At 36.8% G+C, this 26049-nt stretch overlaps 1 protein-coding gene across 5 annotated transcripts in view; it reads right to left on the bottom strand.

Annotated features, from left to right (window-relative positions):
* LOC128555681 (nipped-B-like protein B) overlaps positions 1-26049 on the bottom strand; it is an 81572-nt gene that overhangs the window by 22652 nt on the left and 32871 nt on the right. For all 5 annotated transcript variants that reach the window (XM_053538765.1, XM_053538768.1, XM_053538769.1 and 2 more), the window contains 18 exons: positions 25516-25677; positions 20967-21160; positions 15068-15308; positions 13872-14026; positions 13529-13609; positions 12047-12147; positions 11383-11560; positions 11143-11225; positions 9719-9848; positions 9011-9229; positions 8613-8705; positions 7667-7863; positions 7197-7299; positions 4303-4401; positions 3818-3964; positions 3151-3556; positions 2760-2884; positions 2051-2191 (listed from right to left, as the gene is read on the bottom strand). In XM_053538765.1, coding sequence (XP_053394740.1) covers positions 2051-2191; positions 2760-2884; positions 3151-3556; positions 3818-3964; positions 4303-4401; positions 7197-7299; positions 7667-7863; positions 8613-8705; positions 9011-9229; positions 9719-9848; positions 11143-11225; positions 11383-11560; positions 12047-12147; positions 13529-13609; positions 13872-14026; positions 15068-15308; positions 20967-21160; positions 25516-25677 — 2855 coding nt within the window. The remainder of the gene's footprint in view (positions 1-2050; positions 2192-2759; positions 2885-3150; positions 3557-3817; positions 3965-4302; positions 4402-7196; positions 7300-7666; positions 7864-8612; positions 8706-9010; positions 9230-9718; positions 9849-11142; positions 11226-11382; positions 11561-12046; positions 12148-13528; positions 13610-13871; positions 14027-15067; positions 15309-20966; positions 21161-25515; positions 25678-26049) is intronic.

Below are 26049 nucleotides of genomic sequence, written 5' to 3'. Positions count from 1 at the left end.
CACAAGATTGCGTCTACGGACAGACGGCCAGACGGACAGACAGACAGACAACCTGAAACCAGTATACCCCCCCTTACAACTTTGTTGTCGGGGGGTACAAATATGGCCTTTAGAGAGGACACAAGGTTTTTCTATTATTTGACCTACTGACCTAGTTTTTGATGGCACATGACCCACTTTCGAACTTGACCTAGATATCATCAAGATGAACATTCAGACCAACTTTCATACAGATCCCATGAAAAATATGGCCTCTAGAGAGGTCACAAGGTTTTTCTATTATTTGACCTACTTACCTAGTTTTTGACGGCACGTGACCCACTTTCGAACATGACCTAAATATCATCAAGGTGAACATTCTGACCAATTTTCATGAAGATCTCATGAAATATATGGCCTCTAGAGAGGTCACAAAGTTTTTCTATTTTTAGACCTACTGACCTAGTTTTTGACCGCACTTGACCCAGTTTCGAACTTGACCTAGATATCATCAAGATGAACATTCAGACCAACTTTCATACAGATCCCATGAAAAATATGGCCTTTAGAGAGGTCACAAAGTTTTTCTATTATTTGACCTACTGACCTAGTTTTTGAAGGCACGTGACCCAGTTTCGAACTTGACCTAGATATCATCAAGGTGAACATTCTGACCAATTTTCATGAAGATCTTGTGAAATATATGGCCTCTAGAGAGGTCACAAGGTTTTTCTATTTTTAGACCTACTGACCTAGTTTTTGATGGCACGTGACCCACTTTCGAACTTGACCTAGATATTATCAAGGTGAACATTCTGACCAATTTTCCTGAAGATCTTTTGAAATATATGGCCTCTAGACAGGTCACAAGGTTTTTCTATTTTTAGACCTACTGACCTAGTTTTTGATGGCACGTGACCCAGTTTCGAACTTGACCTAGATATCATCAAGATGAACATTCTGACCAATTTTCATAAAGATCCCATGAAAAATGTGACCTCTGGAGTGGTCACAAGCAAAGTTTACGGACGCACTCACGGACGACCGACACCGCGCGATCACAAAAGCTCACCTTGTCACTTTGTGACAGGTGAGCTAAAAAAACCACTTCTTCATACTATAAGCTTGGGATATTGAATTCTTTTCATGCTACTACATAGTGTTTGAAAGAAACTCATGATACTAAAGAATCTTAGTTTGTTCAAAGGTATGTTACACTAAATCGTGTCTTTTATTCCACGGTCTATGTTACATATTTATGACTGAATTTCAACATCACTGTGTTTAGAGGTTCTGTTAGTTTGACTATCTCTCCATTTAAGTTATTACCATTATTACCATATTACACCCCTTCAAGTGTATACATGTAAAATGCCATTAAACCAACTATGAAATCGGGCACTTACTTTTAGCAGTATACAGAATGTCCCATACTGGCTGTTCTATACTAATATAAACATGTATTAAGCCAAAAATTAGTTCAAGAGTTTCCTGGAATGTTCTAGACTGTCAGGTTGTTCAGTATAGCAGTCAGGAGTGTAACTGTTTCAAGTTACCTCAGTTTATAACCCGTTATTGTTTATACTTTCATAACTTGTTTCAGTTATCATAAAATATCAAAAAGCCCTGTTGTGCCAATTCCTCATTTTGTATGGGACTAATGCAATTATTTTCTAAATCCTCGACCTTTTATCTTTCCAGCTATGCAGTAAATTTTTTTACCCAAGGCTGATAAAGTTTTACGCAAAGGTTTTAAAGCTATAAAACTCTTAACATTCCATTATGCTTATCAGGTCATGATCAGTCTAAACGAGAATTTGATTTACCACAGTCTGCTACTAATTTCAATTTAAAGGTCACTTTTGTGAGAACAGCAAAAAGACTTTTTTTGAATAACTTACCTGAGTTAACTATATTTTATAACTAATACAGGTTATAAAATGCTTGAAAAAGTAACTGAAATAGGTTACATAACTTAAACAGTTACACCCCTGTCTGTCTAGTTTGCTATTCATACTTCAATTGTTTTTTACTAAAATGAACATTCCCTACACATATTTCCTTGACTTACCATCATTCCATGATTCAATATCAATTTGATCATGTCCTCTTCCACCTGTGCAAGGAAGTTTTCACTTGGATGGTCCATCAATGGTATCACAAGTTCCAATATCCTTGCAACATAATGTAGCACATAGAAATCACCCTGATTCTGTAATGTTAAAACACATCATCTTAAATTCACAACTAAGATACCGGACTTCATATGTGATAACAAGGTGAAATAAACCAAGACTGTAATCGTTTATACCGACAATATATATGCAGAAATAATAAAAAGCATATTTTTACTTAACAAAAGCATATACATTACTTAACAAAAAATGTGTCAAAGACTGGGAAAACTTGATCATGATGAGCTAAGTTCAGACCAACAAAACAGTCATTAGATCTGGTAAATGTTTCTAGTACTTTCATATTATGCATACTATCAGTAACTGAGCTACAAAGGCATCTATCTTAAATCAAGCACTCTTTACTGCCAAGTACTTTTGAAAGAAATACTAAGGGTCTGCTGAACTATTGAACTGCATCTGTTCATATTTTCTTTCTTAATTTCACTACAGTACCAAGATTGAGGCTAGTACTCCACTTGTCTAACTTTTAAATCTGATAATTTGAAAATACTGTGCAGCTGCTGAAGAATATACTTTTAAACTGAATTTTTTTTTTATTTAATATGTGATTTCCGGAAGACTGTTTACAGAATGTATACTTACACTACATTTGATATTGAGATATGGTTGGAGTGTTTGTGCATGTTCTAACATCAAATCTGGTTTTATTTTGCTAAACAGGTACAGTGTGGACAGACAGGCAGACAAACGGTTACTGCATTTGCCATCTGAAAGTGGAGAACAGTTGTTGCTTTAGTATACAAATATATATCAGCTTTGTATGTGACTAAATAAAGTATGGCATGTTTTGAAAATATTTGGATCAGTTATTCTGCACAATTATCTGACAAATCCTTAAACGTTTTTCAGGCACAAAGTCAAACTGCTATCTATGTCAAAAAAGTCTTTATCTTTACACTTTAGTATCACATTACCATATATATGTCCAGATTCCAAATACAGCTAACTGAAAAAAAAGATTAAGACCACTTACCAACACTGGTTTCCTCTAGCCGTAACACATTTTCAACTAAACAGTCTACAATTTGTCTACACGACGTTAATGCTGACTTGTTATAGTTTCCATGCTCGTCTTTCTTTAACAAATTGTCCAGTAATTGTTCAATAAATTCAAAACCCGTATCTTTGCTAGCCGCAACAACCTCAGTGATATTAACAACCCTTTGAATAAGCTTTGTCGAGTCTTTTTCTCGAGAACTCAAAGGAGTAAACCACATAGTCTGAAACACTTCATTCACTAGTTTTTTAATTCCATCTTCATCATTCACTCTGCGAATCATTTTCACACACATGTCTGGAATTTTATTAAAGTCTGGCTTTTCGTTGAAAATGTCTCGGAAGATCTTTATCACACGTTTTCTCACACTGATACCTGTGTCCTGTAATATCAATGAGACATGAAAGTATCATCATTTTTATTACAGAAAAGACAATTAATAAGAATTGACAAAGAAGATATAGTGAAAATTGATAAAACTGAATGTGTATCAGTATAGAGTGATAGTGAAAATAGAGTCTCTACACATGTACTGTGGTAAAAAAATATTCTGTAAATTACTGACAACAGAACAAGAAGTGTAAAAATCTCGACAGAACTTATGAAAAAGCTTCAAATTTTGTGTAGAAAACAGGAGTATTACCAATATTCTCTCTGAGAGCATGTTATAGTACTGTGGTATGAGTTCTGGACGGATAAGAATGAACTTTCCCACAAGTTCTATTGCTGCTTCTCTCACAGACGTGGAAGGATCAAGAAATCTACCATGTACACCTCTCTCCATATCAGGCTGTAAACAAACATACAAACATTTAAGAGGGTAAACTAAGAATCTGCACCCTTGTTTTGACATAGCATGTAGTGCTAAAGATTCAGTATACATTTTTGACAATCTTCCATCTATACATGCAAAAAAACCACAACATTATCCTACTGAAAGTCAATAAAAATGACCAGGATTTGAAGAGATTCCAAAATCAGCCCCCCACCCACCTAAAAAAATCTTCATTTATCTGGGATTTCATAAACTACTGAATTAGGTGGGAGTTTCAGACCACACAGCTAGGGGAAATCTCTGCCTTCTAATGAAACCCCCGTGTATGAAAACATTTCATGCGAAAAACTTACTCTAGCTAACACTCCAGGATCAGCTTCAACAACAGATGTGAGGCATTTCATTGCTTTTGTTCTTATGGCTACTGCATTCTCTGCTAGCACCTTAAGGATCTGAAAAACATTAAAACTGAACAGTATTTGTATGTTGTTTTGGGTTAACGCCATTTTTCAACAGTATGTCATCAGTCACGTAACGGCAGGCAGTTAACCGATCCAGTGTTCCTGGATTCTGTACCAGAACAAACCTGTTCTCAAGAAGTAACTGCCAACTTCCCCACATCAACTATCAGAGGTGGAGGCGAATGAGTTCAGTCACAATGTCTTTTATCAAATCGTCACAAGAGAACATATGCCACGCCCAGGGATCGAACCTGCGACACTGCGATTTGTAGATCAACGCTCTCACTACTACATGGTTCATACAGAATATCAGAGACAAAATTCAAGTACTTTTCAAGGCCTTTTCACCATTTTTTAAGCATTATTTTTTTTCAAAACCATGACCTAATCTTAACAACTTTATGTAAATGCAAAAATAAAACAGCCATCACTTGTAACACCTTTGAAAATGACATTATTCGATTATTAGATTGATGTGATTCACTATTTTGCTGATGTTTAACGCTTTTCTTGTGATTTTTTAGCGCACTCCCACTAGTGATACGTCAAAATTTTGTCACACGTCGTTCAAATACACTTCGTTCCGTCTGCTCTATAGGGCTTCAGCCACTGTTTATATTTGTCCTTTGTCTCCCACTTACTTGAGTAAACATGTTTATTTTTCCTACTCATTTTAATTCACGGAAAACACTCGAACATAGCAAAAAATTGCGAGTTATTATTCCCGTTTTTTTTTTTTTAACAGAAACGGAAACATGCAAACGGTTATACAGTAGAAATAGCACTCTGTAAATATTGATAAAGTGTGGCCGTAGACCACTATAATAGCATACGAGTGACCCAATCCTGCAATTTCACGAATTTATTTTCATTTCTCCGATTTATCTTAAGCCTTATAAATTCTGTTAGCAAAGCAAAGTTACGGAAAGAATATTTTCAAGGAGTGAAAGGTCAAATTCAAGGAGTTTTTTTCAAAATTCAAGTACTTTTCCAGGTTTTTTAGGGTTTTTGTCATTTTCAAGGACTTTTCAAGACTGCCCTTCATTTTCAAGTACTTTTCAAGCCTATGCGAACCCTGTACTAAGCTAAGTGGGCGGGCTAAAAACAAGAGCTGTCCGTAAGACAGCCAAGCTTGACTATTCGAAATATTGTCACAGAAGCAGGAAATTATTACCCAAAATGTTAAATATCTAAAGAGTTTTAAGTTCGAAAGGGGACATAATTTGACCAAAATGCATATCAGAGTTATGGGACTTGATGCTATCAACTAGTTTTATAACTCCGAAGAAACATGTTAAGTTTCAATTCAATATCTGCATTAGTTTTGGAGATAGTAACTTGCATGTAAAACTTTAACCAGAATTTTCTAAGTCCAAAAGGGGGCATAATTTGCCCAAAATACATGTCAGAGTCATGGGACTTGATTCTGTCAACTAATTTTATAACCCCGAAGACATGTGAAGTTTCAATTCAATATCTGCATTAGTTTTGGAGATAGTAACTTGCATGTAAAACTTTAACCAGAATTTTCTAAGTCCAAAAGGGGGCATAATATGCCCAAAATACATGTCAGAGTTATGGGACTTGATTCTGTCAACTAGCTTTATAACCCCGAAGACACATGTGATGTTTCAATTCAATATCTGCATTAGTTTTGGAGATAGTAACTTGCATGTAAAACTTTAACCAGAGTTTTCTAAGTCCAAAAGGGGGCATAATTTGCCCAAAATACATGTCAGAGTTATGGGACTTGACCCAGTGAGGTAGGTAATTGATCTAGAAAAAGAAAAAATAAGTTTTAAATCCATATGCCTTTTAGTAATAGCTGTATGTACTTGCACGCAAAACTTTAACCAGAATTTTCTAAGTCCAAAAGGGGGCATAATTTGGCCAAAATACATGTCAGAGTTATGGGACTTGACCTAGTGATGTAGGTAATTGATCTAGAAAAAGAAAAAATAAGTTTCAAATCTATATGCCTTTTGGTAATAGCTGTATGTACTTGCAAGCAAAACTTTAACCAGAATTTTTTAAGTCCAAAAGGGGGCATAATTTGGCCAAAATGAAGGTCAGAGTTATGGGACTTGCTGCTATCAACTAGTTTTATAACCCCGAAGACACATGTGAAGTTTCAAGTCAGTATCTACACTAGTTTTGGAGATAGCAACATGCATGTAAAACTTTAACCAGAATTTTCTAAGTCCAAAAGGGGGCATAATTTACTCAAAATACATGTTAGAGTTATGGAACTTGACCCAGTGAGGTTGGTAATTGACCTAGAAAAAGAATAAATAAGTTTCAAAGCTATATGCCTTTAAATGATAGCTGTATGTACTTGCATGCAAAAACTTAACCAAGCTGTGACGCAGACGCCGACGCCAGGGTGAGTAGAATAGCTAGACTATTCTTTGAATAGTCGAGCTAAAAACAACTGAATAGTAAGTTCATCTAAACTGTTCATGACAAAATTATCTAATATCCCATCAGTTTTACTGGGTTTTAATTAGTCCTTTAAAAATATACTAACACAATGGAGGTCAGATGGTGACCCTCTGCCTTTGAAATGGTGAACACCCATCACAGCATTAATTCTAGCACCTGGGCAGAACCACTAATTTGCTTAAAGGAGCTGAATAATCTTAAAAGACTGTAAAAATCATTCACAACATTAACATGCTATCTGTACACATCACAGAGCCTTGTATCAACATCCAACAAAACTTTCCCCTACTCATAAAGTATCAAATACAAAGTGAATGGGAGATTAAATGCATATATACACTTACTTGGCCAAGATAAATATCAAAACTTTGGGCAAACGGTCTTTTTGATGACAGATACCTCGCTACAAGACAGCCATTATCATAGTCCAGCTTGCTTGGCATTGGTCTATAATATAGAAATATTATAAAGCAAAATGGAACACACTTTATACAGAAACACACTAACATTAATAAATTTATATGAAACATAATTCTGAAATCTAACGGTTATACAGATATTTTTACTTGTTGGACAATCAGTCACACTAGTGTGGCAGCTTTCAAATTTAATGGAAGAACATCCTTAATACTCCCTTGGAATCATTTCAGACACTAGACATGAATCCAGTTGTTGGTACCAACACTGTGCAAACCGGGACTTGCAGATTCCTCTCTTAAAGTTATGACAAGTGGTTCCAATTTGGGGGACTTTTGCTTCTCATAATCTTAAAAGCTCTAAAACTACTGAAGACAGAATATCTTAATTTTCTTACTTGTATGATGAGTATGGTTTATAGCTGATTTCAACTTGTGAAAGTAAAAATTTTGTTCTAGCTTCTGTATCGGTCATGTTTTCTGTAGATTTCTCCTCTTGTGCAGCATCAAAATCCTCATCCGCTTTCTTATTTTTCTTTTCTGCTTCTTTAGTTGTGTCTCTGAACCACTGAGCAATGTAAAACTGGCGGGCAAACTGAAATTAATGTGTATGAATCTAGCAAATACTCACTGCCATTAATTCAATTCTACACAATTTTCAGAAACATTTATTTCTTTATAATGTCTTTCATTAAATATTGTTGCAGTCAGTCTTGGTCACCTTTAAAAACATGCAAAAAATACTGTTTTATTTCACAATTAATGTAGTATCTGTTTTCAGCTACAATATTTTAGCTAATGATGATACAAAGAATCCCTGATTAAATGCATGAATAAATGTTATCATGCCTAAACTGGTATAAAGAAGCAATAATGTTAATATCAAAATGACTCCAACTTAATCACCTACAAATGTCCCTTTCGCTCTCCTTCAAAAGGGTTGCACCAATCTACACTGACAACACTACAGTATTTGACCATTTAACATTAGAAATAAGTAAAAGTCAGTATTTCACAAATATAATTTGAGTCGTGCCATGAGAAAACCAATGTAGTGGCTTTGCGACCAGCATGGATCCAGACCAGCCTGCGTCATGCTGTTCGCCTTCAAAGCCTATTGCAATTAGAGAAACTGTTAGCGAACAGCATGGATCTGGTCTGGATCCCCACTGGTTGCAAAGCCACTATGTTGGTTTTCCCATGGTGCGGCTCATTTATAATTTTCTTAAGTTGGTTGTAACTGGACAGTGGACAGTTCCATAACGTTTGTCTGAAAGCTTGGTCATCAAACAAACTAAAGGATTTGCTACTCTATCAGCCAACTCAAAAGAAGTCTGCAATTACCAAATAGGCCGGCTCACTGGCACCATGATATGAGAGGTAGTCAAGCATAGCTTTCTGCAAACTCTGGGTTTCATCTGGTTCAATTACTTCCTCCTGAAATATTACATAATCTTGAATTAACACACAGTCCCATCTTTTGGATTTAAGTGATCAAAAAAATGAAACCAAAGCCTAATGTGAAATATATCACGAAATGTTTAAATAATCTCGTAATGGAAGTTCATATTTGCATATATATAAACAAATCATAATTTAAGTCTGTAAATGCTCAACTTATTTCTAACATATCAAGTAATCATTATAACTCGAATAGCACAGATGTTAAATGCAATATAAGACTGAGATTTCTAGGTTTGGATCTAAAAACATTTCTTATTATTCTACAAGGCGTCACCAACCTCGGGTGATTTCCTGCCACTTCGTGTTGATCTCCGGACATCATCCTCATCCTCTTTATCACTTTCATGGTTCACCTTGGTAACAATATCGTCAATAATTTCTTGACCTAACTGACTAGACACTGCATCTTTCCGCAACCTTGCTGCTACAATACCTAAATACTCCAGTGCAGACGTTCTCAATGACATCTCTATGGATTTATTGCTGAACTGTTGCACCTGTGTACAAAGAATCAAAATAGCACTAAACCACTTTATTCAATTAACGTCCAGTGTAGTAGCTGTCCAATGCTCGACTTTTCGAATTGTTGTCCCAGAAATAAGAATATTACCCTAAATGTTAAGATATCTATAGAGTTTCAATCCAGTATCTGCATTAGTTTTGGAGATAGTAACTTACATGCAAAAAATTTTAACCAGGATTTCATATATATATATACATAATTATGGACCGGACACGAAAACAGACCCCGTTAACCTTTGACCTCTTAAGTGTGACCTTGACCTTGGGTCTTATGCATGACATGTTCTCTCATTATGGTGTACATTTATGCAAAGTTATTTCAAAATCCCTTTATGGATGGCAGAGTTACAGTCCAGACAAGAATTTTATATTCTATAAACTATGTGAAATATATTCCTATTGGGAAAAATCAAACAATGCATGTTCTATACACTTAGCCAAATTGTAATTTTTTGTACAATTACCAGTATTCTCCCCAACAAGCTGAGAAGTAGTTCTGAAGCTGGCCACTCTGGTTTGTTCACTGTTGATAAGAGATCATGTACAAAGTTTTCAAACAAAGACCGGTAGTCTTCCTCTCCTTTTACTGTACACCTGTGAAGGAATTGTCAGACATTAGCATTACGTTCTCATTCATTTATACAAATAGAAAAAGTAATATTTTTTTCCTTGAGCATTCATTTAAGTATACTGGTCTGTTAGTTTTAGTCTGAAAAAAAAAAAGAAAAAAAAAAAAACAAAAAAAAAAAAAAAAAGAGGACCATGATGGTCCTGAATCGCTCACCTGTTCCCACATGACCCAGTTTTGGGTTTGACGTCGTTTTTTCTATTATTTGACATAGTGACCTAGTTTTTGAGCTCATGTGACCTAGTTTTGAACTTGACCTAGATATCATCAAGATAAAAATTCTGACCAATTTTCATGAAGATCCATTGAAAAATATGGCCTCTAGAGAGGTCAAAAGACTTTTTTATTATTTGACCTACTGACCTAGTTTTTGAATGCAGTTGACCCAGTTTCAAACTTGAACTAGATATCATCAAGATGAACATTCAGACCAACTTTCATACAGATCCCATGAAAAGTATGGCCTCTAGAGAGATCACAAGGTTTTTCTATTATTTGACCTACTGACCTAGTTTTTGGCAGCACGTGACCCAGTTTCGAACTTGACCTAGATATCATCAAGGTGAACGTTCTGACCAATTTTCGTGATGATCTTATGAAATATATGGCCTCTAGAGAGGTCACAAGGTTTTTCTATTTTTAGACCTACTGACCTAGTTTTTGACCGCACGTGACCCAGTTTCGAACTTGACCTAGATATCATCAAGATGAACATTCAGACCAACTTTCATACAGATCCCATGAAAAATATGGCCTTTAGAGAGGTCACAAGGTTTTTCTATTATTTGACCTACTGACCTAGTTTTTGATGGCATGTGACCCCGTTTCGAACTTGACCTAGATATCATCAAGATGAACATTCTGACCAATTTTCATCAAGATCTTGTGAAATATATGGCCTCTAGAGAGGTCACATGGTTTTTCTATTTTTAGACCTACTGACCTAGTTTTTGACCGCACGTGACCCAGTTTCGAACTTGACCTAGATATCATCAAGGTGAACATTCTGATCAATTTTCATAAAGATCCCATGAAAAATGTGACCTCTAGAGTGGTCACAAGCAAAACTTACGGACGCTGCGCGATCCCAAAAGCTCACCTTGTCACTTTGTGACAGGTGAGCTAAAAAAACTTCATCTAAAGAACTTAGAGATTCTCTATCTCAAAAACTTTATGCTCTTCTAATTCAATTGACTTGCAAGTTTAAACCAGAACTGTCAAATACTAGCTATAGATCCTTCAACAGTAAATTCAGCTTACTTTTTCAGAAATACAGACAGGAAGTTGTAGCCGGTTCTTATGGCAGTCTCGTAAGAAGTCACTATCACAACATCTGGGTCCAACTGAAATTCAAAAAGAGGCAACAACATAAAATTTATATGGCCGGATAAATAGTTTTAAATAAAATCTTTTTACTTTTACAAGTGTACAAGACATAGAAGAGTTACATCGCTAAATTATTCAAATTACAGTGCAGTTAATTACTTTAAAATATCTTACAGGATCAGATTTTCTTTTGTTCCTTCCATGTTTGTCTCGTTTTGACTTGGCAGCTTCTTCAATTTGTTCTTCTTCTGTTGGTTGTTCCTGACTTTTTGGCTGAGGTAACTTTACTACACACTGTATCAACTGTAATGCTAAAGCTGTAACCATCTGTATATGTTCACCCGCATTTAATCTGTAATTACAACACACACAACTAATATATCAACAGTAGTTACATCGAAAATGTTCAAAAATGGTAAGATATTCGACTGTACCTTTAATTATTAAATGCAAGCACTAGATGCACGCTTAATTTTTTATTAACAGGTATTAATCAGGAAGTAGAGAAAGTTGCTGATCTCGACTCCCTATTCTGACATGAAGGAAAAATAGGCTATATAAATTAAATTTCCTATCTGAAACAGTTTACCGATTTCCCAATGGAAACAAGTTTGATGTTGTTCAGGCAAGTGTGGCCGGTTACATTTTTTTTTGACAATTGCCTCTAATTTTGATGTATAAAACAATATTACACTAAATATTCTAGTTACAGTACAGCTTTGTAAATATATCTTTTTTCACCTGTATCAATGTGCTAACTTGTGAATAAACGAATAATTCAAAGCTTTAAGGACACCCTCTTAGGTCAATGATCTTAAACTACTTTACTGCACTATACCTGTAACTTCTGAGATTTCTTTTGCTGGAAGGCAGTCTTGCTAAACTTGAGAAGATATCCTCTAACACTAATTGCCTGTGCTTGTCATAATGGGCAAACACCTGAAAACAGAGTATGTTACTTTATTCTTATCAAAAATGCTGTGAAGCTCGGACTTGTACTACACTAATAAATTTTAAAAATATTTAACACACCAACTCTACTAAATAGGAAATATCTAACAAACAAATTTGACTTATACCTCAGATATTTGGTGTGTGTGTGTGTTTGGTTTGTCTTTTTCAACAAATTTTCAGTCATATAAACAACGGTGTCTACTTGTAGCAGTGAGCACAATGCCCAACTTTATAGTACTGCCTCACTGGAATATCACGCTGTAGACACATGGCATGATACCCCACCCAGTCACATTATACTGACACCGGGCTGACCAGTCCTAGCACTATCCTCTTAATGCTGAGTGCCAAGCGAGGAAGCTACTAGTACCATTTTTAACGTCTTTGGTATGGCGCGGCCAGGGATCGAACCCACAACCTCCCACACTCGAAGCGGATGCTCTACCATTAGGCTAACGAGGTATTTGGTATCCTTGTTGTATTTTGGAAAGTTTGAAACCAAGGAACATTCAATATGACTATCATATATCACTATTGGGGATGTTGACAAACACTGTAACACTCTGCAGTACTAGCAGTTGAAAATATTTCTGACAAGAAAAACTGGCAACATGACTTGAACAGCTGTCTATCAATAAAGTGTCAACAAACAAAAATGAGACCAACATGAAAAGCTTCGAAATCTGATATCAAAAGCACTCAAAAGCCAGCTGTCCGAGAATACAAAGGAATGCATACTAAAGACATAATGTACTTTGTATTACTGCTTTATACTCAAATTTCATGAAAGTAGCTCTAAAACATTTATATATGGCTGAATACATCGATAAAATTTAGCATTAGGGCTGTCATTGATTGGGTCTTTGTCATATCGACGATACCAATATATCGGAAGACAGATATCGACGATACATCGATTATTAAGTTAGAGTAACAACCTATTTGTTCATGTACATGCTATATACCTTTTTGTTAATGTTATTTTTAGTTTAATTGCCTGCTTTTCATGTGTTTTATTTGTATTTATGTATTTCCCCATACAGGTATAGTGCCGACTAGTTGGAAAAGAATGCTACGGTACAAGTTTAGACATAACCTTTATTGACAACTTCCGTTACTAAGGGTGCATTTTTGCAGGCAGAAAAGTTGTTTTAGAGGGTCTGAGTGTTTATCTGGATAGTTTTTTTTCTCTGTGTAAAATATCGATTTTTAAAAATGGGAATCGATAGACCAAAAAATATCGTTGATACATCGATATCGTTTCTATCGATGACAGCCCTATTTAGCATGTTGCTTCATTGTAAAATTGTGAGGAGTTATTTTACACATAAAATAGCAAGAATTCCATAGCTCTCTGTATACTCACAGTTGTAACAAGTTTCATTGCATTTAACTGCAACTCACTAACATTTTCCACAAAGAAGGGAGCAACACCTAATGTTGAAATCTGAAATAAAGTATAAATACACACTAGTTAATAGAAACACAAAGTCCCTCAAAATACTAAACACATTAATAGCAAAAGTACTTCTTTAATATTTTTTGCCTTCATTTATTTTAAAGAAGCTTTTATACATCTACTTAAATGCACAATTTAACAACTGTACTTTATGCAAAAATCTTTAAAACAAGTACGTTAATGTCAAGACATTTTCCTAAGTTTGAATAGAACAGAATTTAAATAATACAGCAAGTATCAACAGTAGTACCTGTAAGATAATGGTGTCAGTAAGCTCCTGGATTTCTACAAGTTCTGCAAGGTTACCAACCAGGTCGGTTAGTTTATTGTATAGTGATACAGAAGACTTGTGTTTCACTTGACTAGCCCGAGATCTCTTCATCTTTGAACTACTATGGTATCCATCTATAACCAAAAATATCTTCTTTTTTTTACCAAAAATACCAGAATTACTCTTACACAGTACACAGGAACTGTGCAACTATCAGTTTCTAACATGAAGTGATGACTAACCTGTGCTATAAAAGACCAATTACAATACTTGCACACTTGCGCTTCAAACACAATTTGTTGTGAACAGCACATTATTTATCAAACATATCTGTGCCATATCCCACCAAGAAGTAGAACATCACTTTTAATCTTACAATAGTAATACAGTTTATAGGCGATTCTTTTTAACTGGCTAAAAATAGACTCCCCACCACACCCACCAGACTGAGCTTATAGCAGAAAGCAATACACTACTAGTACACTTCAGGCATGATTTTGTTTACAAAGTGTCAGTGTATCCTCCATTTACCACACCTCCCAGGTAAATTAATGTTTTCTCTCCAAGTGGGTTTTAAAGTGTTTTCTTTCTCTCTACAAATCACCTATATATTTTTGATATACAATGTACAAACGTGCCAATTTTCAGAAATTTATTAATTTTTAATAGTAGGCCCCGATTCAGGGCTTTTCATCCTTATATAACAGAGGCCTGTATAAGGCCACTTCCTACTCCAAAAATATACAATTTTTTCCCAACTGTGGCAGAGATATTGCCCAAAATGCAAGGTAAGATTTCCCAAAATCATGCCAACAGATGGTAAAGATTTTGTTTACACTTTAGTATTTCCAGAGAAACCGTTTGCCTGGTATAGATTTTTTGTTGCACTATAGTCTAAAAGTGCATAGTAAAATGTGTGACATATTACAAGCCTAATCTGTTATGTTCCATGGCCTGGATTTTAGTCAGTGTTTCAGGGGAGATAGATTTAATTCTTTTATCTTCTTTTTCCCAAAATGGACAATTATTGTGAAGAAATTTCCCAAATTGATGAAAAGCCCTGTGATTTATAGCATGCATAAAAATATAGTAAAACCTGCCCAAGCTTCATGTTGTGACTTATAGACACCAGCCCACACTTAAATACGAGTTCAACTAACATGTAAAATACTTGCCTTTATCTTTGGGGTTTATTCTATATACAGGATCAAATTCTGGATAAATGGTATTCTGCAACTGGAACTTTCCAAACATGACAATTCTATCTATAACATCTTCTATAAACACTTGCTTTGGCATTTTTGGTGATGTCATGATATATATGGCTGTAAGTGCTGCATCAATGGACCTGCCAACACGTTCCATGGCAATCTCTCGCCACAGTTTCTGACCCTCTTCATCTTCATCATCATGTTCCTAACAAAACAGAGTCAAACATACCTATTTACAGGAATGAAAGTCATACTATTGTTTTTAAAATCTGTGTCAGTTTTATATCAAAGTAAAAACTAGATGGATGAGAAATCAAATATACTACAGAAATGCCAAGCATTCTTAAAGACACTTACCAGTTTGTCGAAGTCATTGGCTAATCTCACCAGCATTTGAAGTCGTTACCTAACACATCTTATATAGTCTGTCAATCAGGCTTTCACCGCCCGTCGTGTATAAATAGTGATAAATCACTGTTTTGCTATAAATTATTTACTTTTTTAAATATTAACAGTTGCAAAACAGCAAAGTCACTAACACAGTTTTGGACGGAATTCTGAATAGTATGTGGCAAGTTCACACTTCTGGATTAATTAATAAACAAAGTAAGCACCTAGCCTGCATAAAAATTAACTCTAAACAAACCAAAAACAAGAGGACCATGATGGTCCTGAATCGCTCACCTATCCCCACATGACCCAGTGTTGAACTGAGTATGACGTCGTTATTTCTATTATTTGACATAGTGACCTAGTTTTTGAGCACATGTGACCTAGATATCATCAAGATAAAAAATTCTGACCAATTTTCATGAAGATCCATTGAAAAATATGGCCTCTAGAGAGGTCACAAGGTTTTTCTATTATTTGACCTAATGACCTAGTTTTTGAAGGCACGTGACCCACTTTTAAATTTGACCTAGATATCATCAAGGTGAACATTCTCACCAATTTTCATGAAGATCTCGTGAAAAATATGGCCTCTAGAGAGGTCACAACGTTTTTCTATTTTTCGACCTACTGACCTAGTTTTTGACCGCACATGACCCAGTTACGAACCTGACCTAGATATCATCAAGCTGAACATTCTCACCAATTTTCATGAAGATCCATTGAGAAATATGGCCTCTAAAGAGGTCACAAGGTTTTTCTATTTTTAGACCTACTGACCTAGTTTTTGACCCCACGTGACCCAGTTTCGACCTGACCTAGATATCATCAAGGTGAACATTCTGACCAATATTCATGAAGATCTCATGAAAAATATGGCCTCTAGAGAGGTCACAAGGTTTTTCTATTTTTAGATCTACTGACCTAGTTTTTAACCCCACGTGACCCAGTTTCGAATTTGATCTAGATATCATCAAGGTAAACATTCTGACCAATTTTCATGAAGATCCATTGAAAAATATGGCCTCTAGAGAGTCACAAGTTTTTTCTATTTTTTGACCTACTGACCTAGTTTTTGACCGCACGTGACCCAGTTTCGAACTTGACCTAGATATCATCAAGGTGAACATTCTAACCAATTTTCATGAAGATCCATTGAGAAATATGGCCTCTAGAGAGGTCACAAGGTTTTTCTATTTTTAGACCTACTGACCTAGTTTTTGATCCCACATGACCCAGTATCGAATTTGACCTAGATATCATCAAGATGAACATTCTGACCAACATTCATGAGGATCTCATGAAAAATATGGCCTCTAGAGAGGTCACAAGGTTTTTCTATTTTTAGATCTACTGACCTAGTTTTTGATGGCACATGACCCAGTTTCGAACTTGACCTAGATATCATCAAGCTGAACATTCTGACCAATTTTCATGAAGATCCATTGAGAAATATGGCCTCTAGAGAGGTCACAAGCTTTTTCTATTTTTAGACCTAATAACCTAGTTTTTGACCCCACGTGACCCAGTTTCGAACTTGACCTAGATATCATCAAGGTGAACATTCTGACCAATATTCATGAAGATCTCATGAAAAATATGGCCTTTAGAGAGGTCACAAGGTTTTTCTATTTTTAGACCTACTGACCTAGTTTTTGACCCCACATGACCCAGTTTCGAACTTGACCTAGATATCATCAAGCTGAACATTCTGACCAATTTTCATGAAGATCTTGTGAAATATATGGCTTCTAGAGAGGTCAAAAGGTTTTTCTATTTTTAGACCTACTGACCTAGTTTTTGATGGCACGTGACCCAGTTTCGAACTTGACCTAGATATCATCAAGGTGAACATTTTGACCAACTTTCATAAAGATCCCATGAAAAATGTGACCTCTAGAGTGGTCACAAGCAAAAGTTTATGGACGCACGCACGGACGGACGACGCGCGATCACAATAGCTCACCTTGTCACTTTGTATCAGGTGAGCTAAAAAACAAAAAAACAAGAGTGTCATGACCCTGAATCGGTCACCTGAGTAATATGAGCCACATGTTTCAAATGGAAAACTGACGCTAAAATATGAGAAAGTAGGTCAGTAGGTCACATTCATGGTCACTGAAAGACAGTTTTAAGATTGGTGTGCAAAACTGTCCATGTCATCCAAATTTCAAGGCTGTATCTTAAACAAGAGGACCATGATGGTCCTGAATCGCTCACCTCTTCCCACATGACCCAGTTTTGAGTATGACGTCGTTTTTTCTATTATTTGACATAGTGACCTAGTTTTTGAGCTCATGTGACCCAGTTTTGAACTTGACCTAGATATTATCAAGATAAAAATTCTGACCAATTTTCATGAAGATCCATTGAAAAATATGGTCTCTAGAGAGGTCACAAGGTTTTTCTATTATTTGACCTGTTGACCTAGTTTTCGAAGGTACGTGACCCTGTTTTGAACTTTATCTAGATATCATTAAGGTGAACATTCTCACTAATTTTCATGAAGATCTCATGAAAAATATGGCCTCTAGAGAGGTCACATGGTTTTTCTATTTTTATACCTACTGGCCTAGTTTTTGACCGCACGTGACCCAGTTTCGAAATTGACCTAGATATCAAGGTGAACATTCAGATCAATTCTCATGAAGATCCATTGAAAAATATGGCCTCTACAGAGGTCAAAAGATTTTAATAATTTTAGACCTACTGACCTAGTTTTTGACCGCAGTTGACCCAGTTTCAAATCTGACCTAGATATCATCAAGACGAACATTCAGACCAACTTTCATACAGATGGCCTCTAGAGAGGTCACAATGTTTTTTTGTTATTTGACCTACTGACCTAGATTTTTATGGCACGTGACCCAGTTTCAAACTTGACCTAGATAATATCAAGGTGAACATTCTGACCAATTTCTATGGAGATCCATTCACAAGTATGGCCTCTAGAGAGGTCACATGGTTTTTCTATTTTTAGACTTACTGACCTAGTTTTTGACCGCACATGACCCTGTTTCGAACTTGCCCTAGATATCATCAAGATGAACATTCAGACCAATTTTCATACAGATCCCATGAAAAATATGGCCTTTAGAGAAGTCACAAGGTTTTTCTATTATTTGACCTACTGACCTAGTTTTTGAAGGCACGTGACCCACTATCGAACCTGACCTAGATATCATCAAGGTGAACATTCAGACCAACTTTCATACAGATCCCATGAAAAATATGGCCTCTAGAGAGGTCACAAGGTTTTTCTATTATTTGACCTACTGACCTAGTTTTTGATGGCATGTGACCCCCTTTTGAATCTGACCTAGATATCATCAAGTTGAACATTCTGACCAATTTTCATGAAGATCTCATGAAATATATGGCCTCTAGAGAGGTCACAAGGTTTTTCTGTTTTTAGACCTACTGACCTAGTTTTTGAACGCACGTGACCCAGTTTCGAACTTGGCCTAGATATCAACAAGATGAACATTCTGACCAACTTTCATACAGATCCCATGAAAAATATGGCCTTTAGAAAGGTCACAAGGTTTTTCTATTATTTGACCTACTGACCTAGTTTTGACGGCACGTGACCCAGTTTCGAACTTGATCTAGATATCATCAAGATGAACATTCTGACCAATTTTCATGAAGATCTTGTGAAATATATGGCCTCTAGAGAGGTCACAACGTTTTTCTATTTTTAGACCTACTGACCTAGTTTTTGATGGCACGTGACCCAGTTTCGAACCTGACCTAGATATCATCAAGATAAACATTCTGACCAACTTTCATAAAGATCCCATGAAAAATGTGACCTCTAGAGTGGTCACAAGCAAAAGTTTACGGAAGCACGCACGCACTGACACCGCACGATCACAAAAGCTCACCTTGTCACTTTGTGACAGGTGAGCTAAAAACAAGAAAGTAGGTCAGGAGGTCAAGGTCACAGTCAAGTGATCCCTAATCACTTGGGTCATCAGATAATTATAATTAAACAGTCTAGGAAATATGACCTGATAATTTTTGAAGTATTTTTTTCCCTATATAACTCATAATCATAAAAAGTGACCCCCAGGGCGGGGCCTCTTTTCACCCCAGGCGCATAATTTGAACAAACTTGTAAGAGATCCACCAGGCAATGTTACATACCAAATATCAAATGCCTAGGCCTTGAACTTTCAGACAAGAAGATCTTTAATTTTTTTACTATATAAGTCTATGTTAAACTTGGTACCCCCAGGGCGGGGCCTCTTTTCACCCTAGGGACATAATTTGAACAACTTTGGTAGAGAAACACTAGGAAAGGCAACATACTTAATCAAAAGCCTAGGCCTTGCAGTTTCAGGCATACAAAAAGATTTTTAAAGTTTTTTTCCCTATTAAAGTCTGTATGTAAAACATGAGACCCCCCGGGGCAGGGCCACTTTTCACCCCAGGGGCATAATTTGAACAATTTTGGTAGCTGAGTACAAGGCATTGCTACATACAAAATATCAAAGACCTAGGTCATGTGGTTTTAGACAATAAGATTTTTAAAGTTTTTTACGGACCCGCCCGCTTAGCTCAGTAGGTAGAGCGTCGGTCTACGGATCGTGGGGTTGCGAGTTCGATCCTCGGGCGGGGCGTGTGTTCTCCGTGACTATTTGATAAACGACATTGTGTCTGAAATCATTAGTCCTCCACCTCTGATTCATGTGGGGAAGTTGGCAGTTACTTGCGGAGAATAGGTTTGTACTGGTACAGAATCCAGGAACACTGGTTAGGTTAACTGCCCGCCGTTACATAACTGAAATACTGTTGAAAAACGGTGTAAAACCCAAAACAAACAAACAAACAAAGTTTTTTACTATATGTCTATGTAAAACCTGTGAACCCCGGGGCAGGGCCTCTTTTCACCCCAGGGGCATAATCTGAAAAATTTTGGTAGAGGACCACAAGGCAATGCTACATACAAAATATCAAAGGCCTAGGTCATGTGGTTTTAGACAAGAAGATTTTTGAAGTTTTTTTACAATACAAGTCTATGTAAAACTTGTGACCCCCGGGCTGGGGCCTCTTTTCACCCCAGGGGCACAATTTGAACAATCTTGATAGAGGACCATAAGATGATGTCACATGCCAAATATCAAGGCTCTACTATGCCTTGCGGTTTTGGACAAGAAGATGTTTAAAGTTTTTCCTTTCAGTTGCCATGGCAACAAGAGTTCTGCATGGAATTAAATTCTCTGAACAATTTTGAAAGGGGACCACCAAAGGATCATTCTTGTGAAGTTTGGTGTAATTCTGCCCAGTGGTTATCAAGAAGATTTCTTTTAGAAAATGTTGACGGACGCACGACTGACGACGCACATTGAGCGGTCACAAAAGCTCACCATGAGCCTTTGGCTCAGGTGAGCTAAAAAAAACCTCGCTGATAACAGTAAACAGTTTTCATTGCAGACTACAACAATATTTACACTGTACAGTATTTTACCTGGTTTAGACTGGGCAACAGTTTAGTACCATCCCTGATATTCCACTGTAATATGGTCAGCAGTTTTACAAGTGTATTTGCTGGAACTTGGTTTAACACTCCCATTGACTTCAGCTTGGCTGTCTCACTAGTTAGTTCAGACAACACTGTCCGACTGATCAACGATTCTGGAGGGCATTCTACATCTTCGTCATCTGCAATCATAATCCAGATTCATGTTTGTGATAAAATTCCTTTAATGGTTTCACAGTTAACAAATTGCCCAACATAGGGAAAAGGGATGTAATAAGTTCCAGTGGTAATTTTCATCTGTCACGAAGGCATATCAATGCATACACAGTTTTTATTGTAATAACTCCATACTGGATCCCTACTCCTTGATAGCAAAACATTTTACAGCTTTACTTTCTTATAACCAAAAGAAGTTCTCAACAAATAACGGGTATTAAAAGTTATCATTTTATACAATTTCATAAAGGGAGTTAATAATCTAATTATTAGATCTACAACTATTGTGTTATTAATCAAAGAAAATATTTTAATAATCAAAACAAGAGCTGTCACTAATGGTGGCAAATGCCCGCGTAGCGCCTTGACCTTTGACCTGGTGACCCCAAAGTCAATAAGGGTCGTGTACTCAATAAGTACTATCGGCATGTGGTTTTAAGGTCCTGGGTGCAGTGGTTCGCGAGTAAAGTGCCTTCATGCAAAAAGTTAACATTGGCCCCTGTGACCTTTACCTTTAACATGGTGACCCCAAAGTCAGTAGGGGTTGTGTACTCAATAAGTACTATCAGCATGTGAAGTTTGAAGGTCCTGGATGCAGTGGTTCGCGAGTAAAGTGCCTTTATGCAAAAAGTTAACATTGGCCCCTGTGACCTTGACCTTTAACCTGGTGACCCCAAAGTCGGTAGGGGTCGTGTATTCAATAAGTACCATCAGCATGTGAAGTTTGAAGGTCCTGGATGCAGTGGTTCGCGAGTAAAGTGCCTTTATGAAAAAAGTTAACATTGGCCCCTGTGACCTTTACCTTTAACCTGGTGACCCCAAAGTCAGTAGGGGTTGTGTACTCAATAAGTACTATCAGCATGAGCATGTGAAGTTTGAAGGTCCTGGATGCAGTGGTTCGCGAGTAAAGTGCCTTTATGCAAAAAGTTAACATTGGCCCCTGTGACCTTGACCTTTAACCTGGTGACCCCAAAGTCAGTAGGGGTCGTGTATTCAATAAGTACTATCAGCATGTGAAGTTTGAAGGTCCTGGGTGCAGTGGTTCGCGTGTAAAGTGCCTTCATGCAAAAAGTTAACATTGGCCTGTGACCTTTTTGACCCCAAAGCCAGTAGGGGTCGTTTACTCAATAAGTACTATCAGCATGTGAAGTTTGAAGGTCCTGGGTGCAGTGGTTCGCGAGTAAATTGCCTTCATGCAAGAAGTTAACGTCGTGACGAACGAACAAACAGATGGACAGTTGAAAACTAATATGCCTCCCTTCGGGGGCATAATAACAAGAGGACCATGATGGTCCTGAATCGCTCACCTATCCCCACATGACCCAGTGCTGAACTGAGTATGACGTCGTTATTTCTATTATTTGACAAAGTGACCTAGTTTTTGAGCATATGTGACCTAGATATCATCAAGATAAAAAATTCTGACCAATTTTCATGAAGATCCATTGAAAAATATGACCTCTAGAGAGGTCACAAGGTTTTTCTATTATTTGACCTAATGACCTAGTTTTTGAAGGCACGTGACCCACTTTTAAACTTGACCTAGATATCATCAAGGTGAACATTCTCACTAATTTTCATGAAGATCTCGTGAAAAATATGGCCTCTAGAGAGGTCATAAGGTTTTTCTATTTTTCGACCTACTGACCTAGTTTTTGACCGCACATGTCCCAGTTATGAACTTGACCTAGATATCATCAAGCTGAACATTCGCACCAACTTTCATGAAGATCCAGTGAGAAATATGGCCTCTAGAGACATCACAAGAATTTTCTATTTTTAGACCTACTGACCTAGTTTTTGACCGCACGTGACCCAGTTTTGAATTTGAACTAGATATCATCAAGATGAACATTCTGACCAATCTTCATCAAGATCTCTTGAAAAATATGGCCTCTAGAGAGGTCACAAGGTTTTTCTATTTTTAGATCTACTGACCTAGTTATTGACCGCACGTGACCAAGTTTCGAACCTGACCTAGATATCATCAAGGTGAACATTCTGACCAATTTTCATAAAGATCCTATGAAAAATATGGCCTCTAGAGAGGTCACAAAGTTTTTCTATTTTCAGACCTACTGACCTAGTTTTTGACCGCACGTGACCCAGTTTCAAATTTGACCTAGATATCATCAAGGTGAACATTCTGATCAATTTTCATGAAGATCCATTGAGAAATATGGCCTCTAGAGAGGTCACAACGTTTTTCTATTTTTAGACCTACTGACCTAGTTTTTGACCCCACGTGACCCAGTTTCGAACTTGACCTAGATATCATCAAGGTAAACATTCTGACCAATTTTCATGAAGATCCATTGAGATATATGGCCTCTAGAGAGGTCACAAAGTTTTTCTATTTTTAGACCTACTGACCTAGTTTTTGACCCCACGTGACCAAGTTTCGAACTTGACCTAGATATCATCAAGTTGAACATTCTGACCAATTTTCATGAAGATCTTATGAAAAATATGGCCCCTAGAGAGGTCACAAGATTTTCTATTTTTAGATCTACTGACCTAGTTTTTGACCCCACGTGACCCAGTTTCGAACTTGACCTAGATATCATCGAGGTGAACGTTCTGACCAATTTTTATGAAGATCCATTGAGAAATATGGCCTCTAGAGAGGTCACAAGGTTTTTCTATTTTTAGACCTACTGACCTAGTTTTTGACCCCACGTGATCCAGTTTCGAACTTGACCTAGATATCATCAAGGTGAACATTCTGACCAATTTTCATGAAGATCTCATGAAAAATATGGCCTCTAGAGGTCACAAGGTTTTTCTATTTTTAGATCTACTGACCTAGTTTTTGATCGCACGTGACCCAGTTTCGAACTTGACCTAGATATCATCAAGGTGAACATTCTGACCAACTTTCATAAAGATCCCGTGAAAAATGTGACCTCTAGAGTGGTCACAAGCAAAAGTTTACGCACGCACTGACGCACGGACGACGGACGCCACGCGATCACAAAAGCTCACCTTGTCACTTTGTGACAGGTGAGCTAAAAAGAAATCTGTAAACTAAATCATTGTTACGAAAATGCAACGTAACATTTCACCAAAGTAAACACTTGAAAAACCCTGAAGTAAGTGTTTCCTTCAAAATGTATAAGCACAGCTTTACATATTACCAACAAAGCAACATAGCCCATGATAATGCCACAGCTGCTGTGTATGATACACTGAGAGTTGCCACTCTGGGCTTACAATACAGCCGAGTCAGGAAACAGGCAGGCAATAAATGTCTCACCTGTGCTGACATATCCAGGACATTTCATTTCTATGTCCAACAAGAGCTGTCACTAATGGTGACAAATGCCCCCACAGCACCTTGACCTTCGGCCTGGTGACCTTGACCTTTGACCCCAAATCAATAGGGGTCGTGTACTCAATAAGTACTATTAGCATGTACACTAACATTGACCTCTGTGACCTTGACCTTTGACCCCAAAGTCAGTAGGGGTCGTGTACTCAATAAGTACTAGCAGCACGTGAAGTTTGAATGTCCTGGGTGCAGTGGTTCGCGAGTAAAGGCCTTCATGCAAAAAGTTAACGTTGTGACGAACGAACTAACGGACAGACAGCTGAAAACTAATATGCCTCCCTTCGGGGGCATAAAAAACAACACTGTCATTACAACATGGTTCATACACATTCTTTCAGACAAAATTCCCTGACTTTTCCCTGACATGAAAGCATTTTTCCCTGACTTTTTGGTTCGGTACGATACAAACCAAGTCACCTAGTATGACTTTTGTTATCTTAAAATGTGCACATTTAGTGGTTCAATTTTAAATGAAAAATAGAATGTTGGCCTCAACCACCCCTACAGCCAACCCTTACCTCCTTTTTTGACAAACATTTACATTGTTTAATATTTTGTTTGTTTATTCCAAATCAACTGGATATGGTGATTATACAAAACACATTGGCAAGCAAAATGACATGAATTATCATGCATTAAAAAGTAATCAAATACACTAACCAGATCAGAAAATTCCCTGACATTTTCCAAATTTCCCTGACATTTTGTAAAATTCCCTGACAATTCCCTGACCTTGAAAAAAAATTTTTTTCCCTGACTTTTCCCTGACGCGTATGAACCCTGTACAACTATTTGGAAATTATCTCTTTAAATTTGATAGTAAATAATCTTACCAATGATGACTTACAAAGAAGTTTATTTTAATGTGTCATGCTGCCATATAAATTTTGTTGTTCGTCTTTAGGTATGCCCACTAGGAAACCTAACAGAACGATGGACATAGAACAGTGTGCCTATGACTTACTTGGATCTATGATGTCTTCAACTTACTTGGATCTAAGCTGCCAAAATTGACATCTTCAGCACTGTCAAAGATATATTCCAGGGCAGAACTGAATTTTTTAAATGTTGGACTGTCTAGAAGCTCTTCAATACTCATGTCTGTTTGATTCATGCGCCTCTGACGTTTCTCTTTCTTCTTTCGTCGCATCACTGCAAAAACCATGTCCCCACTATTTAGTCAAAAAGGATTCCAACTGCCTTACTTTTAATTTAAATTTTCAGCTTAATAATAAGCCAGCCTGACCATTATATCATTCCATTTTTTCAAATTCATCAAACTCAGTTATGTAAAAGGTACAATTTTAAACAAGCATTTCCATAGAATAAGTTTGTTTGAGTCAGCCTTGCACATACTGAATTGCTATATATAGATTTAATATCAAGCAATTTTCATGATTTTGATTTATCATTATGATAAAGTCACAATCATTTAGAAACTTTCTTCAATATCCATGTACTTCAAAGCTGTTGCAACAGCTCTTTACATTTTCATGGTAACAGGTTTTTACCTATTATATATGA

This window comes from Mercenaria mercenaria, chromosome 3, assembly GCF_021730395.1.
Source record: "Mercenaria mercenaria strain notata chromosome 3, MADL_Memer_1, whole genome shotgun sequence".
Classification (NCBI taxonomy): Eukaryota; Metazoa; Mollusca; class Bivalvia; order Venerida; family Veneridae; genus Mercenaria; species Mercenaria mercenaria.
The sequence above is the reverse complement of the archived record's forward strand: the minus strand, read 5'-3'. Positions and strand labels throughout refer to the sequence as shown.